Source organism: Lampetra planeri, chromosome 11, assembly GCF_965212315.1.
Source record: "Lampetra planeri chromosome 11, kcLamPlan1.2.h2, whole genome shotgun sequence".
In the NCBI taxonomy this organism is placed as follows: domain Eukaryota; kingdom Metazoa; phylum Chordata; class Hyperoartia; order Petromyzontiformes; family Petromyzontidae; genus Lampetra; species Lampetra planeri.
This window is the reverse complement of record NC_136117.1, coordinates 14,587,941-14,608,644: the sequence shown is the minus strand read 5'-3', so window position 1 is coordinate 14,608,644 and position 20,704 is coordinate 14,587,941. Positions and strand designations below refer to the sequence as shown.

General features: G+C 57.1%; 1 protein-coding gene across 1 annotated transcript; it reads left to right on the top strand.

The window, feature by feature from the left end:
* The first annotated feature begins 276 nt into the window (after positions 1–276).
* Positions 277–16,000, top strand: DHTKD1 (dehydrogenase E1 and transketolase domain containing 1). The gene is made up of 17 exons (XM_078598939.1): positions 277–653; positions 2,107–2,301; positions 2,578–2,789; positions 2,928–3,122; positions 3,721–3,993; positions 4,342–4,513; positions 5,021–5,219; positions 5,644–6,019; positions 6,517–6,601; positions 7,250–7,389; positions 7,844–7,994; positions 8,545–8,651; positions 9,039–9,203; positions 9,522–9,604; positions 9,984–10,153; positions 10,869–10,954; positions 12,205–16,000. Exons 1-17 carry the CDS (start codon positions 452–454, stop codon positions 12,313–12,315), a joined length of 2,922 nt encoding a protein of 973 aa, XP_078455065.1. The 5' UTR covers positions 277–451; the 3' UTR covers positions 12,316–16,000.
* Positions 16,001–20,704: the final 4,704 nt, after the last annotated feature.

Genomic DNA, 20,704 nt, shown 5'->3' with positions numbered 1-20,704 from the left:
CCCTGCCAGCCACACCACCTCACTCCCTCACTCACTCCCCTGCCAACCACACCACTTCCCTCGCTCGTTTTCACCTCGCGACCCACGATGGCGCGCGCGCAAACGCCCCCCACCACGAAGCCAATGGGAGACCCCGAGGCGGCCACACCCCCTGGATACGCCCATAGCCACGCCCACTCCAGCTAAACCACACTCATAGCCACGCCCACTCAGTCGAGGCCACGCTTACTCGGTCGAGGCCACGCCTACTCGGCCGCGGCCACCGACCACGAACAGACAAGCCACGCCCCCGTCGAGTAGGCCACGCCCCTGGCCTCCCCCCCCAAGGCGACTCGCGGTCCAGGCTGACAGCCCTGGAGAGACGGCGGCGTTGCAGACCTCCTGAGACGCGACGAGATCACGACGACGACGACGACACCGCCAGAGATCAATCACGACGACGACGGTGGCGATGATGATGATGATGATGGCGAACTGCTGCAGGACATCAACGTGGCGGTGGTGCGCCGCTGCCCTCCGGGCAGGGTCCGCTCCCGCGTGCCGCCTGCCCCTGGCGGGCAGCCGGCGCGGCTACCGCTACCAGCGGGGGGCCTACGGGCACCGGCCACGTGCCGGGGGTGCCCAGCCCGCCGGGGGCACAGCGGAGGCTCAAGGTCAGGGTCGGAGGGGGTCGGAGGTGGTCGAGGTGTGGGGGGGGGAGGTTGAGGGGGGGGCGGGAGGTATGGGTGGTAGTGGTGGGGGGGATGTAGAATCTTGCTTGGAACGATCACTCGTTGTCTTCCATCGCTACTGCCACGGTTGACTGCTGCCGTGCACTCCACTCGTTGATTCCTCCACTCGTGTCGAGGACTCAGTCTCATCCTCCAAACTGCGTTCAACCACACCACAGCTTACAACAACACCCACTCACCCACCCACTCACTCAAGCACCCACTCATCCACCCACTCACCCACTCACTCACCCACTCACCTATTCACCCACTCACTCACCCACTCACCTATTCACCCACTCACCCACTCACTCACCCACTCAACTCACCCACTCACCCACCCACTCACCCACCCACTCACCTATTCACTCACCCACTCACCTCTTCACCCACTCACTAGCAGCAGTGGACAGTCAGTGGATGGCGACTGCGTGTGGAGGCCTTTATCCAGCAGTGGATAGACGGTGGCTGCCGGTGATGATGATGGATGGGAGGGGGCATCATTGGAGAGCTCCTGAAAGTTACTGGAAAGTTGTTGGGGTTTTTTGGGTCGCGAATTATTTTAAGGCAGAGGCGAGAGGGGGTTCAGCAGGGATGGCGTTGGGATCCGGTTACGATGCAGGGTTCAGGCTCCCGGCTTGTGTCTGAACTGCGGAAGCTCTTGACCTGATAGCTACGAGTGTGATCCCAGGACAGGGTTATTAGGGGTGGACTGGTTAGAGGTCAGCACAGGTTCGGGTGGCGAGTGTGGTACCCGGTGATGGCCGTGACACCAGCCACAGGTTAAAGCTATGAGTGTGATACCAGCACAGCGTTAGGAGTGGCAAGTGTCATACCATGACAGGACAGAGTGATGATTGACCCTGACCTAACCCTGGCTTTGAACTTGACACAAGCACGGTTTGCACTTACAGCCACGCTGGAGTGTCACTGCTCTGTCGCTCAGAAATACGGTGGGTGAACGATGGTGGCAATGGTTTTGCTGGTTGTATCGGCTGCCTCTGTGGATGTGGGGACTCAATATAAAGACAAAGATCACCCGTGTAACCTACACAGACTGTTGGGGCAAGTGTTGTGAGCGAGCACCTATTAAGGCCGGCACGTCGCACGAGGTGGTTGGTGGCCATCACCAAGCCCGGTCGCCTTTGTCTCCCCACACCAGGTACTCATTTTAAGGCGGAATCGACCAAGGAGAGGGACCAGGACCTCTGGTTTCCATAAAATGAGTACGACCCTGTCGGTACTCAAAGTACAAAAGTAAAACATGTGTCGATTAATCTTAATTTCATCCCAATTATGTTCGTATTTTATCCAGTCACACGATGATTGGTAAAGCCGATGAATCAGCCGCCTCCCGCTCTGTGTGTTTGTTTGGGGGGGGGGGGTTGTGGTGCAGGCCCCACACTGGGCGCGGGGATGCCGTGCCCGGACCAGGCGCTGGCGCGGCTGGTGAGCGCGTTCCGTGAGCACGGCCACCTCGCCGCTCGCCTGGACCCCCTGGCGGGCGGGGAGCACGGCCCCCCACTATGCGTGCCCCCACAACTCCTCGCGTCCGCCTACGGACTCCAGCCCGGGGTCTACCGCGTGGACGGTGCGACAGCCGCTCACTCCCCTGCCCTCACCTTGCCCTCACCCTGCCCTTTCCAAGCCCTTACCCTGCCCTTGACCCGTGCTTGACATTGCCATTGCTGTACGCCGTGTCTCCTATATGCCACGTGTCCTGTATGACACGTATCCCATATGCCACGTGTCCTGTATTCCACGTATCCCTTACGCCATGCGTCCCCGTATGCTGTGCGTCCCTTACGCCATGCGTCCTGTATGCACGTGTGTCCTGTATTCCGTGTGTCCTGTACGTTGTGGGCAGGCCTGCTGGCGATGGACAAGGCAGAGGCCACGCTGGACGAGGTGCTGCAGTTCCTGCAGGACTCCTACTGCGGCGCCATCGCTGTGGAGACGGCGCAACTGGCCTCGGCCGAGGAGCGGGAGTGGCTGGCGGAGCGCGTGGAGAGGCTCCGCGGAGAGACGTTCCCACCGGAGGAGCGGAGACTGCTCGCCACGCTGATGCTCGAGTCACAGGTGCTGGCCATCATCACCATCGTCATCAGCTTCATCATCATATTCATCGTCATTACAAGTGTCACATCTCTGTCTCTTCATGTCTTTGTGTCTCTCCCCGTCTCTCTCCCCGTGTCTCTCCCCGTGTCTCTCCCCCAGGCGTTCGATAACTTCGTGGCCACGAAGTTCGCGACGGTGAAGCGCTACGGCGGAGAGGGAGCCGAGGCCATGCTGCCATTCTTCCACGAGACGTTCCGCCACGCGGCCCTCTCGGGCCTCTCCGACCTCGTGGTGGCCATGCCGCACCGCGGCCGCCTCAACCTCCTCGCCGGCCTCCTGCAGCTACCGCCTGAGGTCGGCGTGACCCCAACCCGACCCCTATCCGACCTGACCCCAAATCAGAAAAATTACCTCGCCCCATACCCGACGTAATGAGATGTGGAACCGGCAAGACCTGGCCTGGTTCCCGCACGACATGACACGGATCCAATGTCCTGACCTGGACCCTACAAGACTCGACCCCCACCTCTCTGCTATCCTGTCTGCCTGTGCGTGCATGTTCACCTGTGTGCCCATCTCCCTGTCCGTCCGTGCGTCAGTCCCTCTGTCTGTCTCCCTGCCTCCTCCATTCATTTGTCTTTTTGGTTGCCTGCCTGTTTGTGGGTCTGTGTCTCCATCCGTCCATCCATCTCTCTGTCCCATCCATCCGGGCGTCCATCCATCTCTTCGCTCGTCCATCCGTATATCCGTTTGACCATTCATCCATATTTCCAACCGTCCTTCCATCCATCCAAATGTCCATCCATGCATCTTGCTATCTATCCATCTCTTTTCCATTTCATCTGTGCGTCCGTCCATCCATGTATCCATCCGTACGTTCACCCGCCTGTCCGTCCGTAACTCTCCCCGCGCACCTCCCCTGCCCTTCCGCGCCCGCTGGCCGCCGACACAGATCATGTTCCGCAAGATGCGCGGCCTCAGCGAGTTCCCCGAGGGCACGCGCGGCGCCGTGGGGGACGTGCTGTCGCACCTGACGGCCACGCTCGACGTGGAGGCGGCGCCGGGCCACTCGGTGCGCGTGGCGCTGCTGCCCAACCCCTCGCACCTGGAGGCGGTGAACCCCGTGGCCGTGGGGAAGGCCCGCGGGCGGCAGCGCACGCGCCGCGAGGGCCACTACTCCGGCGAGCCCGGGGCCCGTCCGGGCGACCGCGTGGCCTGCCTGCAGGTACCTCGCGGGGGGTGGGCGAGGCCTCTGCTGTCTCGTGCGGATCTTGAGGGTCTGTGATGTCTCATGAAGACGCACGGTCTGCAAGTAACACGGGGCCTGTCTTGCTTCGTCAAGACAAGGTGGTTTGTCTGCAGTAATGGTTTAGTTTAGTTTTAGAGAGTACCTACTCTGTCTCTGTCTCTCCGTGTCTGCTTGGTTGCCTGTCTGCCCGTCTATGTGCATCTGTATATCTGCCTCTTGCTACTTGTCTGTCTGTCCATCTGCCTGCTGGTCTCACTATCTACCTGTCTGGCTACCGAGCTATGTATCTTTCTCTCTCCGTCCGTGTGCCCCCCCTCCCTGAAGGTTCACGGCGACGCGGCGTTTGCGGGCCAGGGCATCGTGGCCGAGACGTTCACGCTCGCCTACCTCCCCCACTACGACGTCGGTGGTAGCGTCCACCTCATCGTGAACAACCAGCTGGGCTTCACCACTCCGTGCGAGCGGGGGAGGTCCTCGCTCTACAGCAGTGACATGGGTAAGGGCACTTGGAGTGAACGGACGGGCAGATTCTGGCTCCGTTTTGTACCCCGCATCCCCCCCCCCCCCGTCACCACTCCCCTTGCGCTGATGGGTCGAACGGTGATCGGTCGGTTGGTTTGGTGGGTGGGTGGTTGGGTAGTTCATTGGGCAGTATGATTCATGGGTAGTTGAATTTACGGTTGGTTGATTAGATATTTCAATGTTCGGTTGGTTTAATGGATCGTTGAACATGCGAGTATTTGAATGTGCTGATAGCTGGATACATAGGCAGTATAATCTATAGTTGGCTAAAAGCATGAGCGGTTGAATGAATGAGTGGACAAATTAATGAGCGGTTGAATGGATGAGCGGTTCTGTGGTTGGAGGCTTGATTGAATGAGTCGTGGCGAGAGTGGTTGACTGACTGGGCGAGTGGTTGACTGACTGGGCGAGTGGTTGACTGACTGCGTGTGTGGTTGACTGACTGCCTGCGTGGATGACTCGCATCGCCTGCCGGCGCCAGGCAAGGTGGTGGGCTGCGCGGTGGTGCACGTGAACGGCGACGATGTTGAGGAGGTGGTGCGCGCGGCGCGCCTCGCCATGGACTACCGCCACCGCTTCCGGCGCGACGTCATCGTCGACCTGCTGTGCTACCGCCAGTGGGGTCACAACGAGCTGGACGACCCCACTGTCACCAACCCCGCCATGTACGGCCTCATCCGGTGAGGACCGCGCGTGCCCACAGACCCGGTGAGCTGGCGGCTTAGTGAGCCGGCGAGGTGGTGAGTTGGTGAGTTAGTGAGCTTGTGAGTTGGTGAGCTGGTGAGCTGGTGAGTTGGTGAGCTGGCGAGGTGGTGAGTTAGTGAGCTGGTGAGCTGGCAAACGAGTGAGCTGGTGAGTTAGTGAGCCGGTGAGCTTGGCAAGCGAGTGAGCCAGTGAGTTAGTGAGCTGGTGAGCTGACGATTTAGTGAGCCGGTGAGCTGGCGAGCCGTTGCACCGTCACGTTCACATCTCTCGCATCGCGAGGATGCCAGAGATGCGACCGCCACTTGGGGATCGTCGTCGACTAGCCAGCAGTGGATAGAGCATGACTGTCGTCGACGGCGGCGATGACGTTGACGACGATTCTCCCCCCCTCCCCCGCAGGTCTCGCAAGAGCGTCCCGGATAGCTACGCGGAGCGGCTGGTGAGCGAGGGCGTCCTCACGGAGGCCGACGTGGAGCTCGTCAAGAGCTCGCGTTCCGCCGAGCTGGCGCGCCGACTCGGCGCGGCCGAGGACGGCGCCGCGGCGGCGGCTGCGCCCTCCGCGGCGGCGCGGGGAGGGGTCGCCGCCCACTACTGGCCCGGCGACAGCACCGGCGAGCCGCGGGGTCGCTGGGCCGGCCTGCGCCGTCCGGAGGCCCGCGTGAGCCGCTGGGACACGGGCGCGCCCGCCGAGCTGCTGCGCTTCGTCGGCGCCAAGTCGGTGGAGGTGGCGCCCGACGTGGCGATGCATGGACACCTATTCAAGACGCACGCGCAGGTGCGGCCGCCACGCGCGCCGGCCCCGCCGCCGCCGGTAGTGCCGCTGGTGGTGGCGGCGTCGTGGTCATTGTCGTTGTTGTCTTGTGGGGCGGTGACGTGGCCCAGGGGTAGCGTGTGTCCGTGTGGGCATGCGAGCATGTGTTGGTGTATGTGCCTGTGTGTGGGGAGCGTTGGTGTAGCGGTTAGCGCGCCACGCTACGATACAGGCGATCCGAGTTCGATTCCCGCTCATGGCCACCAACACCGGTGACGATTATCTGAACCGGTCCTGGGCCTCCCCTAGGTCGATTCAGGCTCAAACGAGTACCTGGTGCGGTGTGTAAAAAAATCGCCACTGGGCAGACAAAGGCTGGTCGGGCGTGGTGTTGGCCACCCCCAACGCCCTCGTGTGCCGGGCTGACCGTCATAGGTCCTACTCGCTAACGGCACTCGTCCCAACAGTCTTGTAAGGCTACACTGGGGATCTTTGTCTTTATGTGCCCCGCCCCTCCCCAGGCTCGCCTACTCAAGCTGCAGGAGGGATCGAAGCTCGACTGGGCGACCGCTGAGGCCCTGGCGTTTGGCTCCCTGCTCACCCAGGGTGATCGATTCCCCGTCCTCTTCATCATTCTTTGTATTAGAATGAAGTTTTGCCGGCTGGCTGGCGCGTGGGCGGGCAGGCGGGCGAGTGCGCGGTGGTGACGTCGCCCGCTTGCCATGGCGCTGAGCCGGGTTCACGAGACGCTTGTATATTTGGAGTTTGCGTATCTCTCTCCCCGTGGTCGTGTGCATTTTCTTCCGGTCCTCCGGTTTTTTCCTCCACATTCAAAAGCGACGCGTGTTTAGAGTATTTGACTGCTCTCAATGTCCACATGATGATAAAAACTTAATTGAGCTATCATTTGTGCTCACCAGGTCGCTTCTGAACAAGAGCTTTTTAGCTCAGTGGGCCATACCTACTCTTTGGTTCTTTCGGTAAAGTCACGTAGATGAAAATAAAAAATAAATAAAAATCACGACGTTTCGGAGGCAACATAAGCTTCCGTCATCAGGTGGAACAGCCACAGCAAAACTTGTAGTGAATAGAGAGCTATTTGTGACAAGCGATTATATAGGGTAAGAGGGGGGGAGGAGCCAGGGAGGAGGGATGCGGGGGGGGGCCGTGGGGAGTCGGGGGGGGGAGTTAAGCTGAGATAAACGAATTGTGTGGTTTAGTTTTTAATTACCGTCATGACCCGCTCGTGTCCAGGGTTCGACGTGCGGCTGAGCGGCCAGGACGTGGGACGGGGAACCTTCAGCCAGCGGCACGTCATGATCGTGTGCCAGAGCAGCAGCGAGGCCTACATCCCGCTCAACCACATGGCGCCCCAGCAGGAGGCCTTCCTGGAGGTGAGCGTCAGGCGGCGGAGCGACGCTCGAGGCCTTGACCCCCTGTGCTTCTCCTCGCCCGTTCAGTCGGGCGTCGCACGTGGCGAAGGCCAGGTTGTCGTCGCGGTTGTGGGCTGGGGTTTTGTTGAACTAGGTGACAGCTCGGGAGACCGCGATGATCGGTCTCATCAGCTCGAACGTCTCCGGACAGATCGGTCCACAAGCGGACGGCGGTCGACATCGCTGGCTGTGTGCGTGCGATGTGCCCGCGTGTGCGACTCTTGACGATGGAGAGTGATATCTGGACCGGTCCTAGATCTCCCCTAGGTCGACTCAACCTTAAATGAGTACCTGTTGTGGTCTGTAAACATCAGGGCTTGGCCCGGCGCCGGCCACGCCGTGCGAGCCTCAATCGGCACACAGCGACCTGGTAAAGACCACGTGGGGGGGCACCTTTGTCTGTGTGCCGCTGCAGGTGTGCAACAGCCCGCTGTCGGAGGAGGCGGTGCTGGGCTTCGAGTACGGCGTGAGCATCGAGAGCCCCCGGCTGCTGCCCGTGTGGGAGGCGCAGTTCGGAGACTTCTTCAACGGGGCCCAGATCATCATCGACACCTTCATCATGTCCGGTGAGAGAAGGTGGCCACGACACACGGCGATCGACAACAACAACAGCAGCAGCAGCAGCAGCAATAAACAGCAACAAACGATGACAAATGTGCGACAACAAACAAGGCAGGGGTTGATGAGTTGATGAGGTAAGGGCGTTATGGAAGAAAGGCCGAGGATCGGGATGTCAGAGGAGCCGAAGGAAGGGAGCAGAGGACGGAGGAGGATGGAGACGATGGTAGAGCGCCCGAGAGGAAGAAACGATAGCACAGGAGTCACCCCCACAGGCGATGCGACCCGAGGTCCATTCCGCTCACGGCCACCAACACCAGTGACCATTATCTGAACCGGTCCTGGGCCTCCCCTAGGCCGACTCGGATTTAAAAATGAGTAGCTGGTGCGATGTGTAAACGTCAGTATTGGGGAGACAAAGGCGGCCGTGCGTAGTTTTGGTCACACTCCCATCAAGTTCCGTACCGGCTTTCAAAGGTGCTCCTAGCTAGCAGAACTTGCCCCGACAGCCTGTTAAAGGCTACCCGGGGGGTCTTTGTCTGTGTGCTCGTGGTGCAGGCGAGGCCAAGTGGCTGCTGCAGAGCGCCCTGGTCCTGCTGCTGCCCCACGGCTACGACGGCGCCGGCCCCGAGCACTCGTCCTGCCGCATCGAGAGGTTCCTGCAGGTGTGGCACGACACGCGTCGCGCGACACGTGTCAAATGGCACGTGGGTCACGTGACGCGTGTCGCAGATGACATGACTCGTGTCACGGGACAGGTGTCGCTTGACACGTGTCTTGGGTCACATGACACGTGTCGCAAGTCACATGACACGTGTTGCAGATCACATGACACGTGTCGTGGGTCACATGACACGTGTCGCGAGTCACATGACACGTGTCGCAGATCACATGACTCGTGTCAAGGGACAGGGGACAGGTGTCGCATCACACATTTCCTGGGTCACATGACACGTATCGCGGTACAGGTGTAAAATGGCAGGCATCAAACGACACATGCCTATTGACCCAGTGTAACCCCCCCCTTCCCTTGTTGGCGTTGGCGTGGCCAGATGTGTGACAGCAGCGAGGAGGGAGTGGACGGCGACATGGTGAACGCGTCCGTGGTGAACCCCACCACCCCGGCGCAGTACTTCCACCTCCTGCGGCGCCAGGTGCTGCGCGATTTCCGCAAACCGCTCATCGTCGCCTCGCCCAAGATGCTGCTGCGCCACCCGGTACGAAGCAGCAGCAGGGACAGCGGTAGCAGCAGGGGCAGCAGTAGTAGCAACGGCAGTAGCAGCTGCAGTAATCGCAGCAGTGACAGCAGTAGAAGCAGCAGCAGCACTTTGAGCAACAATGGCAGCAGGGACAGCAGTAGAAGCAGTGTCCCTGTGTCTCCCCATCCGCCATGTGTCCGTGTCCTTGTGCCCGCCGCTCTGTATCAACGTTTCCCCCGGGTCTCACCGTCCCCGTGTCCCCGTGTCCTCCCCGTGTCCCCGTGTCCCCGTGTCCTCCCCGTGTCTCCGTGACCCCCGCCCTCCCACCCCCGGCAGGCGGCCGTGTCCAGCCTGAGTGAGATGGGGCCCGGCACGTCCTTCGAGCCGGTGATCGGGGATCCGAGCGCGAACCCCAAAGAGTGAGTCCAGGCCTTGCGGGGCCAGCATGATGTGCAGACGCGACCGTGTACCATACCACGCGTATGTATGTATGTTGAACTTCTTTCGCGCCGTACATGACCAATCGTGCTAATTGGAGGTGCGGGGGAAGGACAACAAACTAAACAAAAAAATAAATTAATTTTCAATCTTAATATCGGAAGGAAGAGCGTTCCAGATGGCCACAGAAGGGCATCAAAAAGTGTGCGACGCAGTGACGATCTTTGTTCGCTGGTCAGCCAATACCCGCTGCGAGGATGACCGGAATCATCCGCTTTGTTAAATATTTCGTTACGTCATGATCATCATGATCATCATCGACATTATCCCCAATGTTGTGTGCTGTTGCTGCTGCTGCAGGGTGTCGCGGGTGGTGCTGTGCAGCGGGAAGCACTACTACGCCCTGCACAAGCAGCGGGAGGCGCTGGGTGCTGCCGGGCGCGTCACCGCCCTGCTGCGCCTCGAGGAGATCTGCCCCTTCCCCACGCACGCCCTGCGCCAGCAGCTGCAGCGCTTCCCCAACGCCACAGGTGGCCTACCCCGGCGACCTCCACCACGCCACCCCCGCCCTGCGACCCCTACGAGCCTGCCACCACCCTTGCCCCCGTGTAGCCTTAACAGACTGTTGGGGCAAGTGCTGTTAGCGCCTATGAAGGCCAGCACAGCACGCGGAAGGGCGGGTGGCGAGCACCGCGCCCGGCTGCTTTTGTCTCCCCGGTGGCGATATGTGCGCATCGCACCAGGTACTCATTTGAGGCTGAGTCAACGAGGACCAGTTCAGTTAATAGTCACTGGTGTTGATCATGAGCGGGAATCGAACTCGGGTCGCCGGGTTCCTAGCGCAGCGCGCTGATCACTCCACTACTGCCACCAACCAAAGCAACTCGGTGATCATGAGTGTTGCGGCTCGGTTCAGTGTCACGTGGCGTATTGGCTCCGTGGCTCTTTTGCCCGCCGTTTCTCGTATTTATAATGAGTGATACGGTTAACGTGAGCGCTGCGGCGAGTGCATCGTTATTACCGGCAGCGTTGAGCTCGCATCACTTCGAGCGTTCTCCCTGAGCGTGTTGTGTTGGGAGCGCTTGCGCCGTGCTCGCTGTGTGTGGGGGGTGGGGGGGGGGTGTGTGGCTCGGGTGGCGCTCGGCCCCCTCCGCTCCGGCACCTCGGTGCCAGCGCCGCTGTGCGTGGTACCAATGCCGCCCGCGTGTCCCCCACCCCACCTCCCTCCCCCCCCCCCCCCCGCAGAGTTCGTGTGGGCCCAGGAGGAGCCACAGAACATGGGCTGCTGGACCTTCGTCGCGCCGCGTTTCCGCAAGCAGCTCGCTGTGGAGGTGACCTCGGTACCCCCCCTCCCCCCAGTAACCCCGCTACCCCCCCCTCCCCGTGACCCATTGATCTCTGAAATCCCGCGACCCCCCCCTCCTTGCCAACGGGCGGTCAGGAGCCACCGTATCGCTCCGCTGTCGCTCCCGTTGTGTGGTTACCGTGAGTGCACCTGTGTGTGTGTGTGACACTCTCTGTGTGTATGTGCACCTGTGTGTGTGTACCTGTGTGTGTGTTCCCGTGTGTGTGTGCACCTGTGTGTGTGTGCACCTGTGTGTGTGTACCCGTGTATGTGTACCCGTGTGTGTGTGTACCTGTGTGTGTACCCGTGTGTGTACCCGTGTGTGTACCTGTGTGTGTACCCGTGTGTGTGTGTGTGTGCACCTGTGTGTGTGTGTGTACACCTGTGTGTGTGTACCCGTGTGTGTGTGTGTGTGCACCTGTGTGTGTGTGTGTGCACCTGTGTGTGTGTGTGACACTCTCTGTGTGTATGTGCACCTGTGTGTGTGTGACACTCTGTGTGTGTGTGTGTGACACTCTGTGTGTGTGACACTCTGTGTGTGTGTGTGACACTCTGTGTGTGTGTGTGTGACACTCTGTGTGTGTGTGTGTGACACTCTGTGTGTGTGTGTGTGACACTCTGTGTGTGTGTGTGTGACACTCTGTGTGTGTATCTGTGTGAGTGTGTGACACTCTGTGTGTGTGACACTCTGTGTGTGTGACACTCTGTGTGTGTGACACTCTGTGTGTGTGTGTGTGACACTCTGTGTGTGTGTGTGTATCTGTGTGTGTGTGACACTCTGTGTGTGTGTGTGACACTCTGTGTGTGTGTATGTGACACTCGGTGTGTGTGTGTGACACTCGGTGTGTGTGTGTGACACTCTGTGTGTGTGTGACACTCTGTGTGTGTGACACTCTGTGTGTGTGTGTGGCACTCTGCGTGTGTGTGTGACACTCTGTGTGTGTGTGTATCTGTGTGTGTGACACTCTGTGTGTGTGTGACACTCTGCGTGTGTGTGTGACACTCTGTGTGTGTGTGTATCTGTGTGTGTGACACTCTGTGTGTGTGTGTGACACTCTGCGTGTGTGTGTGACACTCTGTGTGTGTGACACTCTGTGTGTGTGTGTGACACTCTGTGTGTGTGTGTGACACTCTGTGTGTGTGTGTGTGACACTCTGTGTGTGTGTGTGTGACACTCTGTGTGTGTGTGTGTGTGACACTCTGTGTGTGTGTGTGACACTCTGCGTGTGTGAGCAGCTGAAGCTGGTGAGCCGCCCAGCCCTTCCGGCCCCCGCGGTGGGCATCGGAACCATGCACCAAGAACAGCACCAGCACGTCATCACGGCTCCCTTCTCCTCCTCCCCCTGAGGGCCCAGCTCTCACTCCCGCGGGGCTTGCCGCGAGAAGCTCCCGGCCGCCACGAGGCCCGACACGAGAGCCTCGGGCCACGCGGCGTCCGTGGCCTCTCCTCACCTGTGCTGGACGATCGCCGCTATCGTCGTCATCATCATCATCAATCATCATGATGATGATTATCCATAATTGTCACTCATCAGTCGTCATCCATTAATCATTCCGTCACCATCATGATCATCCCATCAATGAATTAACGTCATCTTCAATGATCGTTGTTTATCATCAAATAATTATAATAATGATGATTATCCATCAATCATGATCATTTATCATTAGTCTTCGTTCATCATCATCATCATCACTATCCACCAATCATTCCATATTTAATTCCATCAGGCATCACGATCATAACCATCCCATCGATCACCAATATACCATGGTCTCCTAAAATTATCGATCATCATAATCGATCGCCATTCTCTCTCCACAGTTGGAAGGCTGTGGTGTTGTGTCCCAGTCTCTCCGCTCACCTCCCGTGCCCCCACGCGCCCCCACCACGTGCCCCCCCCCCGCTGCTCATGGCGCGTGACGCGGGGTCCCCCTCCTCGTCATCAACAAAACTCCTCCTCACCCTCCCTCGCCCTCCGGCTCACGAGTTGTCCACTTTGATTTGTTCACGCGGAGGGACGAGTGTTGCACAAAGTCGCGAGACGTTGTGAACGTCGCTGTCGTCTCGGCTTCCTGCAGCAGCCTCTGGCAAAGCCCCCCCCCCCCTCCTGCCACCGCCCCTCCCCTCCGGCTACCTGTACGGCACGGGATGCGGCGTTGGGCAGAGCGTGGTCTCCTCGCCGTGCGTGCGTCTGTCTGTCTCGCTGGGGTTCGATGGCTCTTGGGTGGGTGCAGGGAGTCACCGGCCGGGGCCCAGAGTGGCAAGCGGCCAGCAACGGGGGGCAGCACTTTAAGCGTCGTGAACTTGAGGGATCGATATTCACGGACGGATCGATGCGGTGGTCGATACCTTTACGAGACAGGCGCCCGCAGCCTTGAAGATAATTTCACTTTCATATATATGGCAATATATTTATATAAAATGGGAATTATACGTAAGTATGAATAGGTCAGGGGGTGAAGCACACTAATTCTGGATGTGTCCGGCAAACATCTTGTCCATCCGTGTGTCCATTTGGAGTGGACTAGAGGGAGGTGAAGTTGATTTTGAGTCACCAGGTGAGCAGGGCAGGAGGCAGGGAGAAAGTCTCCTCTGCAAGAGACGTCACCTGTGTCACCCCAGTGCACAGAAGAGAAATGAAGGTACCGTGCAGCAGCCAAGCAAATAGAAGTCTGCGAAAAAACAAACGCGTAACGGGAGAAATCGAAAAAATAAATGTGAAAGTTTTGCTGGCTGGCTGGCTAAGGGGATGGATGTTCATGTCCAAGTGACTTATGGGTTGCAAGTCATGTCTAAATAATTATATATTTAGAAGACATTACTTTATCGAACGGGTAAATGGGTTGTCACGCTGCAGGAAACTCAACGCCCCATCGCCAGCACCGCAGCGAGAATGAGAAGGCCCGTTCAGTCCGACACGTCCTGCGGTATTTCACGAGGCCGTCTATCCTCGTCAAGAGGGGTGGTGGATGTTCTCGCGCTGTTTCATCGCAGCTGAACTACCGTCCTGAGTGAACACATTGTTTCGTGATGCTGCGTTCGGCAGTGGTGCACTACATGAAGAAGGGCCGTAGCCCAAAACGTCGCATATTATATATTTTATTTTCCTTTAAATGCCGTAGTGTTATTGACAAATGTATTGAGTTTTGTTATTATGATAACGATGACGATTGTTACAATTCTAATTGGTTGACAGGCCGTGCCCATGTCAAAAACCCCACGACGTGACGATTATTCCAGTGATTTTCCACGCATCGTTCCAGTGTACAAAATGTAAATCGGAAATCGTTGCCACTTCCTGGCTGCCACATCTCGCCACGCAGCTCGCACCTCTGCCCAGACCTGCGCGGTGGTTTTATTTTGGCAGCAGAATACTGTGAACGCCCCGCTCACCTTCAGGTCTGGGCTGTAGCTGGACGTCATCGCGTGCCGCACAGGGGCAGCTGCCACCGGTGGGTCCCCCTACAGGCGAGACTGCAGCAGGGCATCACAACGATTTAGTTGAGGTTTTATTGAAAAAAACGTCAGCAAAAAGCGCCTTCGATACGTTAATCCCTGCTCTCATAATGCAAACGGTTTCGCTCGACTGCCCAACAGGCGCGCGCGTGAGTTACGCAATGCGGTTGCGTGGGGTTTGGCTCGAGTGTGACTGTGTGTGACTGAGTGTGTGCTGTGTGTGACTGAGTGTGACTGTGTGTGTGACTGTGTGACTGAGTGTGTGACTGAGTGTGTGACTGTGTGTGACTGTGTGACTGTGTGTGTGACTGTGTGTGTGACTGAGTGTGTGACTGTGTGTGACTGTGTGACTGTGTGACTGTGTGTGACTGAGTGTGTGACTGTGTGACTGAGTGAGTGTGACTGTGTGCGGGGAGTGGTGGCGCAGTGGATAGCGCGTTGCACTGCGACCCCGGCGATCCGAGTTCAATTTCCGCTCATGGCCAATAACAGAGGGGCTATTTTTTGGTTCTTTCGGTAAAGTCACGTGTATTTTCTATCTACGTGGCTTTACTGAAAGAACCAAAGAATAATTCCTGCAGTCAGAGTTTTAAGTCAAAATTTAACAGTGGGGATAATTTGGACCGGTTCTGGGCCTCCCCTAGGTTGACCTGGTGCGTTGTGTAAACAGCGCTGGGGAGACAAAAGCGGCCGGACGTGGTGCTGGCCACCCTCCGCCTTGTATGTGCCTTGTGGGCCTTCATAGGGGCTGGCTAACAGCCTCTTAAGGGCTATACGGGGGTGTTTTAGTGCTTTTGTGTGTGCGTTTGTGTGTACACCGCGTGAAACATTTCTGATCAATTTCCCCAACGACTAGAAAGGCTCCCTTGCTGGCCTGGCTTTGCCGTCTTGTTCGCACGTGGCTACCTGTAATCCAGCTCTGTGGAGGCAGCAGCGAGGGTTGGTGGACCACACAGAGATGGGCTGTGAAACTCCCTCCCCGCGAGTGTTGAGGAGGTGCCATGCCATGGCTCGCCAGGAGACGGTGGTACAGCAAGTGGACTCATCGCCATCTGTTTATTCCATCTGCACGGGGATCGAGTGTTGCCCCCTCACGCGTGACGTGTTTTCTTTGGGTGTTCCGGTTTCTTCCCACGTGGTATAATAAACACACTCATCACTAATCTAAACAAAACCCCAATGTGGCAGGGACCCTCCTGAAACACAATCATACGACTCTATGGCTCTCCTGGATATAGAAGTACATTATTATTGTTAACATCAACCAATGTTACGTGCAACTTGATGATGCGACACCTGTGGCTCTGAAATTCCACGCAATTGCGTTTGGTCCAGGTGTGTTCACAGTCGAGGCGAGGGCTTCATTCACACGACTCGGCACGAGACGAAATATTTCTGTACCCGGCACACCACATCCTGGATGCCTCTTCGCTGCGGCTGCTAATCGAGCTCGGCCGACTCCAGCATCGCGTTCTCGTGGCGCTGGCGCGAAACCCGCACCGGATTTCCGATTCGAGTCGCCTGTTCCAATAAAGTTACGTTTGACTTCGAATAAAAGTTGTTTGAAAAGTCGATTTTAAAATTCAGATTTTTTTTTCGTTGGGTGGAAGGGGTGGGGGGGTCAGATCACGTAAATAAGATGTGTGTCGTAAACCCCTCCTCCAGCCGAGGCAACCGATTAATAAAGTTGTCACGTGATGAACAAACACGTGGCCAACTTCGGACCGCGTCAGCAGCGCGATATTGAACAATTTGGCAGTCCGACGTTTCGCAGCTCGTTACAACCAGCATCATCAGGCAGTGGCCAGAATCGTGAAGATGTCCTCCATTCTTGGTCCTTGTCAATAACGTTTGCGTCCTTATTTTAGCTAAAACAAACCACGGCTGTATCTGTAAACAAACTCAACACGTTCGTCAATAACACCGCGTGGCTGACCTTAAACTTATAAATATATAATAGGCGACGTTTTAGGGTACTGCCCCTTCTTCACAGCACATCGGCCAGAGAGGTGGCACTCCTCTCTATGTGCTTTACAGAAGGGCCATTACCCGAAACGTCGCCTCGTACATACTGTTTTGTTTTTTTTAAAGCCGCACGGTGTTGACACGAGACGTGTTGAGTTGCTGTTGTTGTTTGTGCACCACTGCCAACACATCATCAGCAGCAGGCCATTTGTAGCCGCAGTTGTTTGTCTCTCGCTAGCACCGCTTTCGCTCGCCCCATTGTCGTCAGGGCACCGTTGGCACACTCAGTTGCAACCATGTGCATACGCCAGGGGCGGGGAACGTCCGGCCCGCGAAATCATTTGGTGTGGCCCTACCAAGGCAACCGCAGGCGGGACTCGAAATTCAAACCTGGAAAAGAGTTGGAGTAGCAACATCATCAATACCAGCTAACATCACACGCCTCACCAAAGAGAAGCAGTTCCAGCCATCGCATTAGGGGTGAGTTAATTAAATGTTTGACCAAATAAAACGGGCTAATTTTTAAGTTGATAATTGTGTATGGCCCGCGAATGATGTTATACATATCCAAATGGCCCTTGGCAAAGAAAAGGTTCCCCACCCCTGCCATACGCCAACAAAAAGCGCATCCTGACACGTAGCAGTCGCCTTTCGCGACCAGTATCATCCATAATACAGGTGTTTTTTGGGGGGTTAGATCGCGTAAATATAAATGTGTCGTTAAAACCGCCACCAGAACATGTCACGAATTGGCATGCTCTGTTTACGTGACAAGCCTTACTAATTGGCTGTGTCGGGTGGTGGCGGGTTTAACGACACATTTATATTTACGCGATCTAACACCCAAAAATATATTATGGGGGAAAAACCCGCATTCTCGCGCAAGCGATTCGAACTTAATGGAAGGAGATTCGCTCGCCGAGGAAGCTTCCCCACACCAGCGCTGAACCCTCCTCAACCCCCCTTCTCGGATCGCTGCTGTCACCATCCTCCAGTGGCTGCCCAGCGGCTCGGAGCAGACCTCGACATTGGCATTTAGCTCCTCAAACACATCGCTGCCACACTCAAGAAGTTGGTAGAGATTCATGGAGACCCACAGAGACCCACAGCGAGAGGAGAGGCATCGACACTGGAATTTTGCTTCCTTCGTCGCCTCGCTGCTGCCACCACCATCACTATCCACACCACCCGCACCACCACCACCACTACCCCCCACCACCACCACCAGGCGCAAGGGCAGAACCGGAGGCGCCACTGGGCCGGGCCGCCAGGGGGCGCTGCGGCCCCGCGTGTCGGGGCACGGGGGTCTCTGGGGCTTTCTCGGGTCTATTTCGGGCGGCGGTGGGGAGTGGGAGGGGCTGGTTTCTGGGAGCTCAGGGTTGTTTGGGGACTCGGGATTTCTCGGAGATCTCTGGGGGTTTCTGGGATCTCAGGGTTCTCTGGGGGTCTCAAGGTTCTCTGGGGGTTCTTGGGATCTCAGGGGTCTCAAGGGTTTCGGGGGGTTCCTGGGAACTCAGGGTTTTCTGGGGGTCTCAAGGGACTCTGGGGGTTCTTGGGAACTCAAGGTTATCTGGGGTCTCGAGGGATTGTGGGGGTTCCTGAGTTCTCTGGGGGTCTCGAGGGTTTCGGGGGGTTCCTGGGATTTTAGGATTCTCTGGGGGTCTCAAGGGACTCTGGGGGTTCTTGGGATCTTAGGGTTTCCTGGGGGTCTCGAGGGTTCTCTGGGGGTTCCTGGGATCTCAAAGTTCTCTGGAGGTCTCGAGGGATTGTGGGGGTTCCTGGGTTCTCTGGGGGTTTCAAGGGACTCTGGGGGTTCCTGGGAACTCAGGGTTCTCTGGGGGTCTCGAGGGTTCTCTGGGGGTTCCTGGGACACAAGGTTCTCTGGGGCTTTCTCTGTGATCTCTGGGGGTTCCCTTTGATCTCAGGGTTCCCTGGAGGGTTTGGCGGCTTGTTTGTTTCTATCACGGGGCGGCGATGGTGGCTACGCTGCTGCACGTGTCCGCCTGTAATCCAGCGCTGTGGAGGCAGCAGCGAGGGGTTGGTGGATCACACACGGATGTTGTTGTGAAACTCCCTTCCCGTTGGCGTCGAGGAGGAGCCGTGCCCCGGCTCGCCAGGAGGCGGCGCTACAGCCAAGTGCGGGCGATGATGGAGCGCTCCCCTCTCGCACGGCTGGGTTTTGTGTGTGTGCTTCTGTTTTCTGACACGTGTACAATAAACACTCACGAATTAGCTGAAAACATCGTAATATACAGAGGACTTTAGAGCTCGGGCAATTACTGTCATCGCTTCAACCGCCTGGCTGCTGCCTCCAAGCGCTGTCTGTGGTTCTCTGGCCATGTGCGATGCACTTTGCATGAATGTCGATGCTACAACCTGAAACGTACATCATGGGCAGCAGGGGCCTCCACGGACCGCCTCGGGGTCTCGGTGGGTCTCGGTGTCGAAATTCACATGAACCCGAGTCTGGCACCTCGCTTAGGGGAGTAACAGGAGAGCCGGGTTGTGTGGCTGCCCTGATTCTAACAGATGTCCCAGTAGGACATCTGTTAGAATTTTAACATAATTATAATTCTGTTAGAAAAAGAGCCGTATAGGTAATCGGATTCCTCGAGTATGAATACATCTTCTGATTCTGTGTCTCTATGTGATTCTCAATGATTCTCTATGGCTCTCTCTCTTTTGTGTGACTGTGATTCTATGCCTTTCTGTGGGTTGCGACGTCTCACTGCGTGTCTCTGCGTGTCTCTACGTCTCTATATGTGTATCTCTGTCGTTCGTTATGGCTCTATGGCTTCCTCTGTGGCTCTACGTTTCTATGAATCTCCGTGCCTGTATCTTTATCTCTGTATGTGTGCGTCTCTCTGTCTCTATGTGTGTCTCTCCTCGCCCGCGTGGCTCCACGTGGCTGGGAGTGACTCCGCGTGTTCTCTCCCGCAATTGCTTCCGTCCTGGGCGCGGCGATGAGCGAGTCGGTTGCCGTGCCTCGGGCATGCATCGGGACATCAGGGCGCGGGCAGGGTGGGGTGAGAGGCGCAGCTGGGTTTGAAGTTTGAGATTGGGTCGGGTGGTGAGTTGGGGTTATAGATAGGGTTGGGGTTATGGATAGGGTTGGGGTTAGCGATAGGGTTGAGGTAAGTTATAGGGTTGAGGGTAAGAGACAGTTTGGTTTAGGGTTAGGGTTGGAGATTGAGGTTTGGAGAATGGGTTCCAGATAGTCGGGGTTAGAGATAGGGTGAAGGATAGGGTTGGGGTTGGGATTAGGGTTGGGGTTGGGGTTAGGGATAGGGTTGGGGTTAGGGATAGGGTTGGGGTTAGGGTTGGGGTTAGGGATAGCGTCATTACTAAGCATAGAGTCTCGGTTAGTGAGTGTGTCGGGGTGAGTGATGGGGTGAGTGATCGCGATATAGAGTTTAAATTGGGGCACACCATCATGTAAAGAACGCGCTCCACCATCAACAGCTCCCGGAGAAGTTCACGGTGGTCCTGTTGTCAAATTAGGCCAAACGTGACGGACTGGCAGCTGTCGGTGAAGTTGGCTCGCAGTAGAATCGATGGTTACCCCAGACAAGACCGCAATTAATGTCTTGAGGAACTGCTGATGTTTTTTGCATAATGCATAAAGGCAGCGTTATTGTTACACGGTTCTGTGCGTTATTTTAAACTTGTGGGTTTCCAGCAACCTGCGCTAATATTCTATTTTGATGACGGGATTTTACCGCCATTTACAGATTGAATTAATTTGCATTCAAGATAGAATTCGGGTTATAATTAGAGATATGGGCAGAGGTAGAGATGGTGGTAGGCTGTGATGGGGGTTAGGGGTAGTGATGGGGGTAGGCTGTGATGGGGGTTAGGGGTAGTGATGGGGGTAGGCTGTGATGGGGGTTAGGGGTAGTGATGGGGGTAGGCTGTGATGGGGGTTAGGGGTAGTGATGGCGGTTAGGGGTAGTGATGGGGGTAGGCTGTGATGGGGGTTAGGGGTAGTGATGGGGGTAGGCTGTGATGGGGGTTAGGGGTAGTGATGGGGGTAGGCTGTGATGGGGTTAGGGGTAGTGATGGGGGTAGGCTGTGATGGGGGTTAGGGGTAGTGATGGTGGTAGGCTGTGATGGGGGTAGGCTGTGATGGGGGTTAGGTGTAGTGATGGGGGTAGGCTGTGATGGGGGTAGGCTGTGATGGGGGTTAGGGGTAGTGATGGGGGTAGGGGTAGTGATGGGGGTAGGGGTAGTGATGGGGGTAGGCTGTGATGGGGGTTAGGGGTAGTGATGGGGGTAGTTATGGGGGTAGGGGTAGTGATGGGGGTAGGCTGT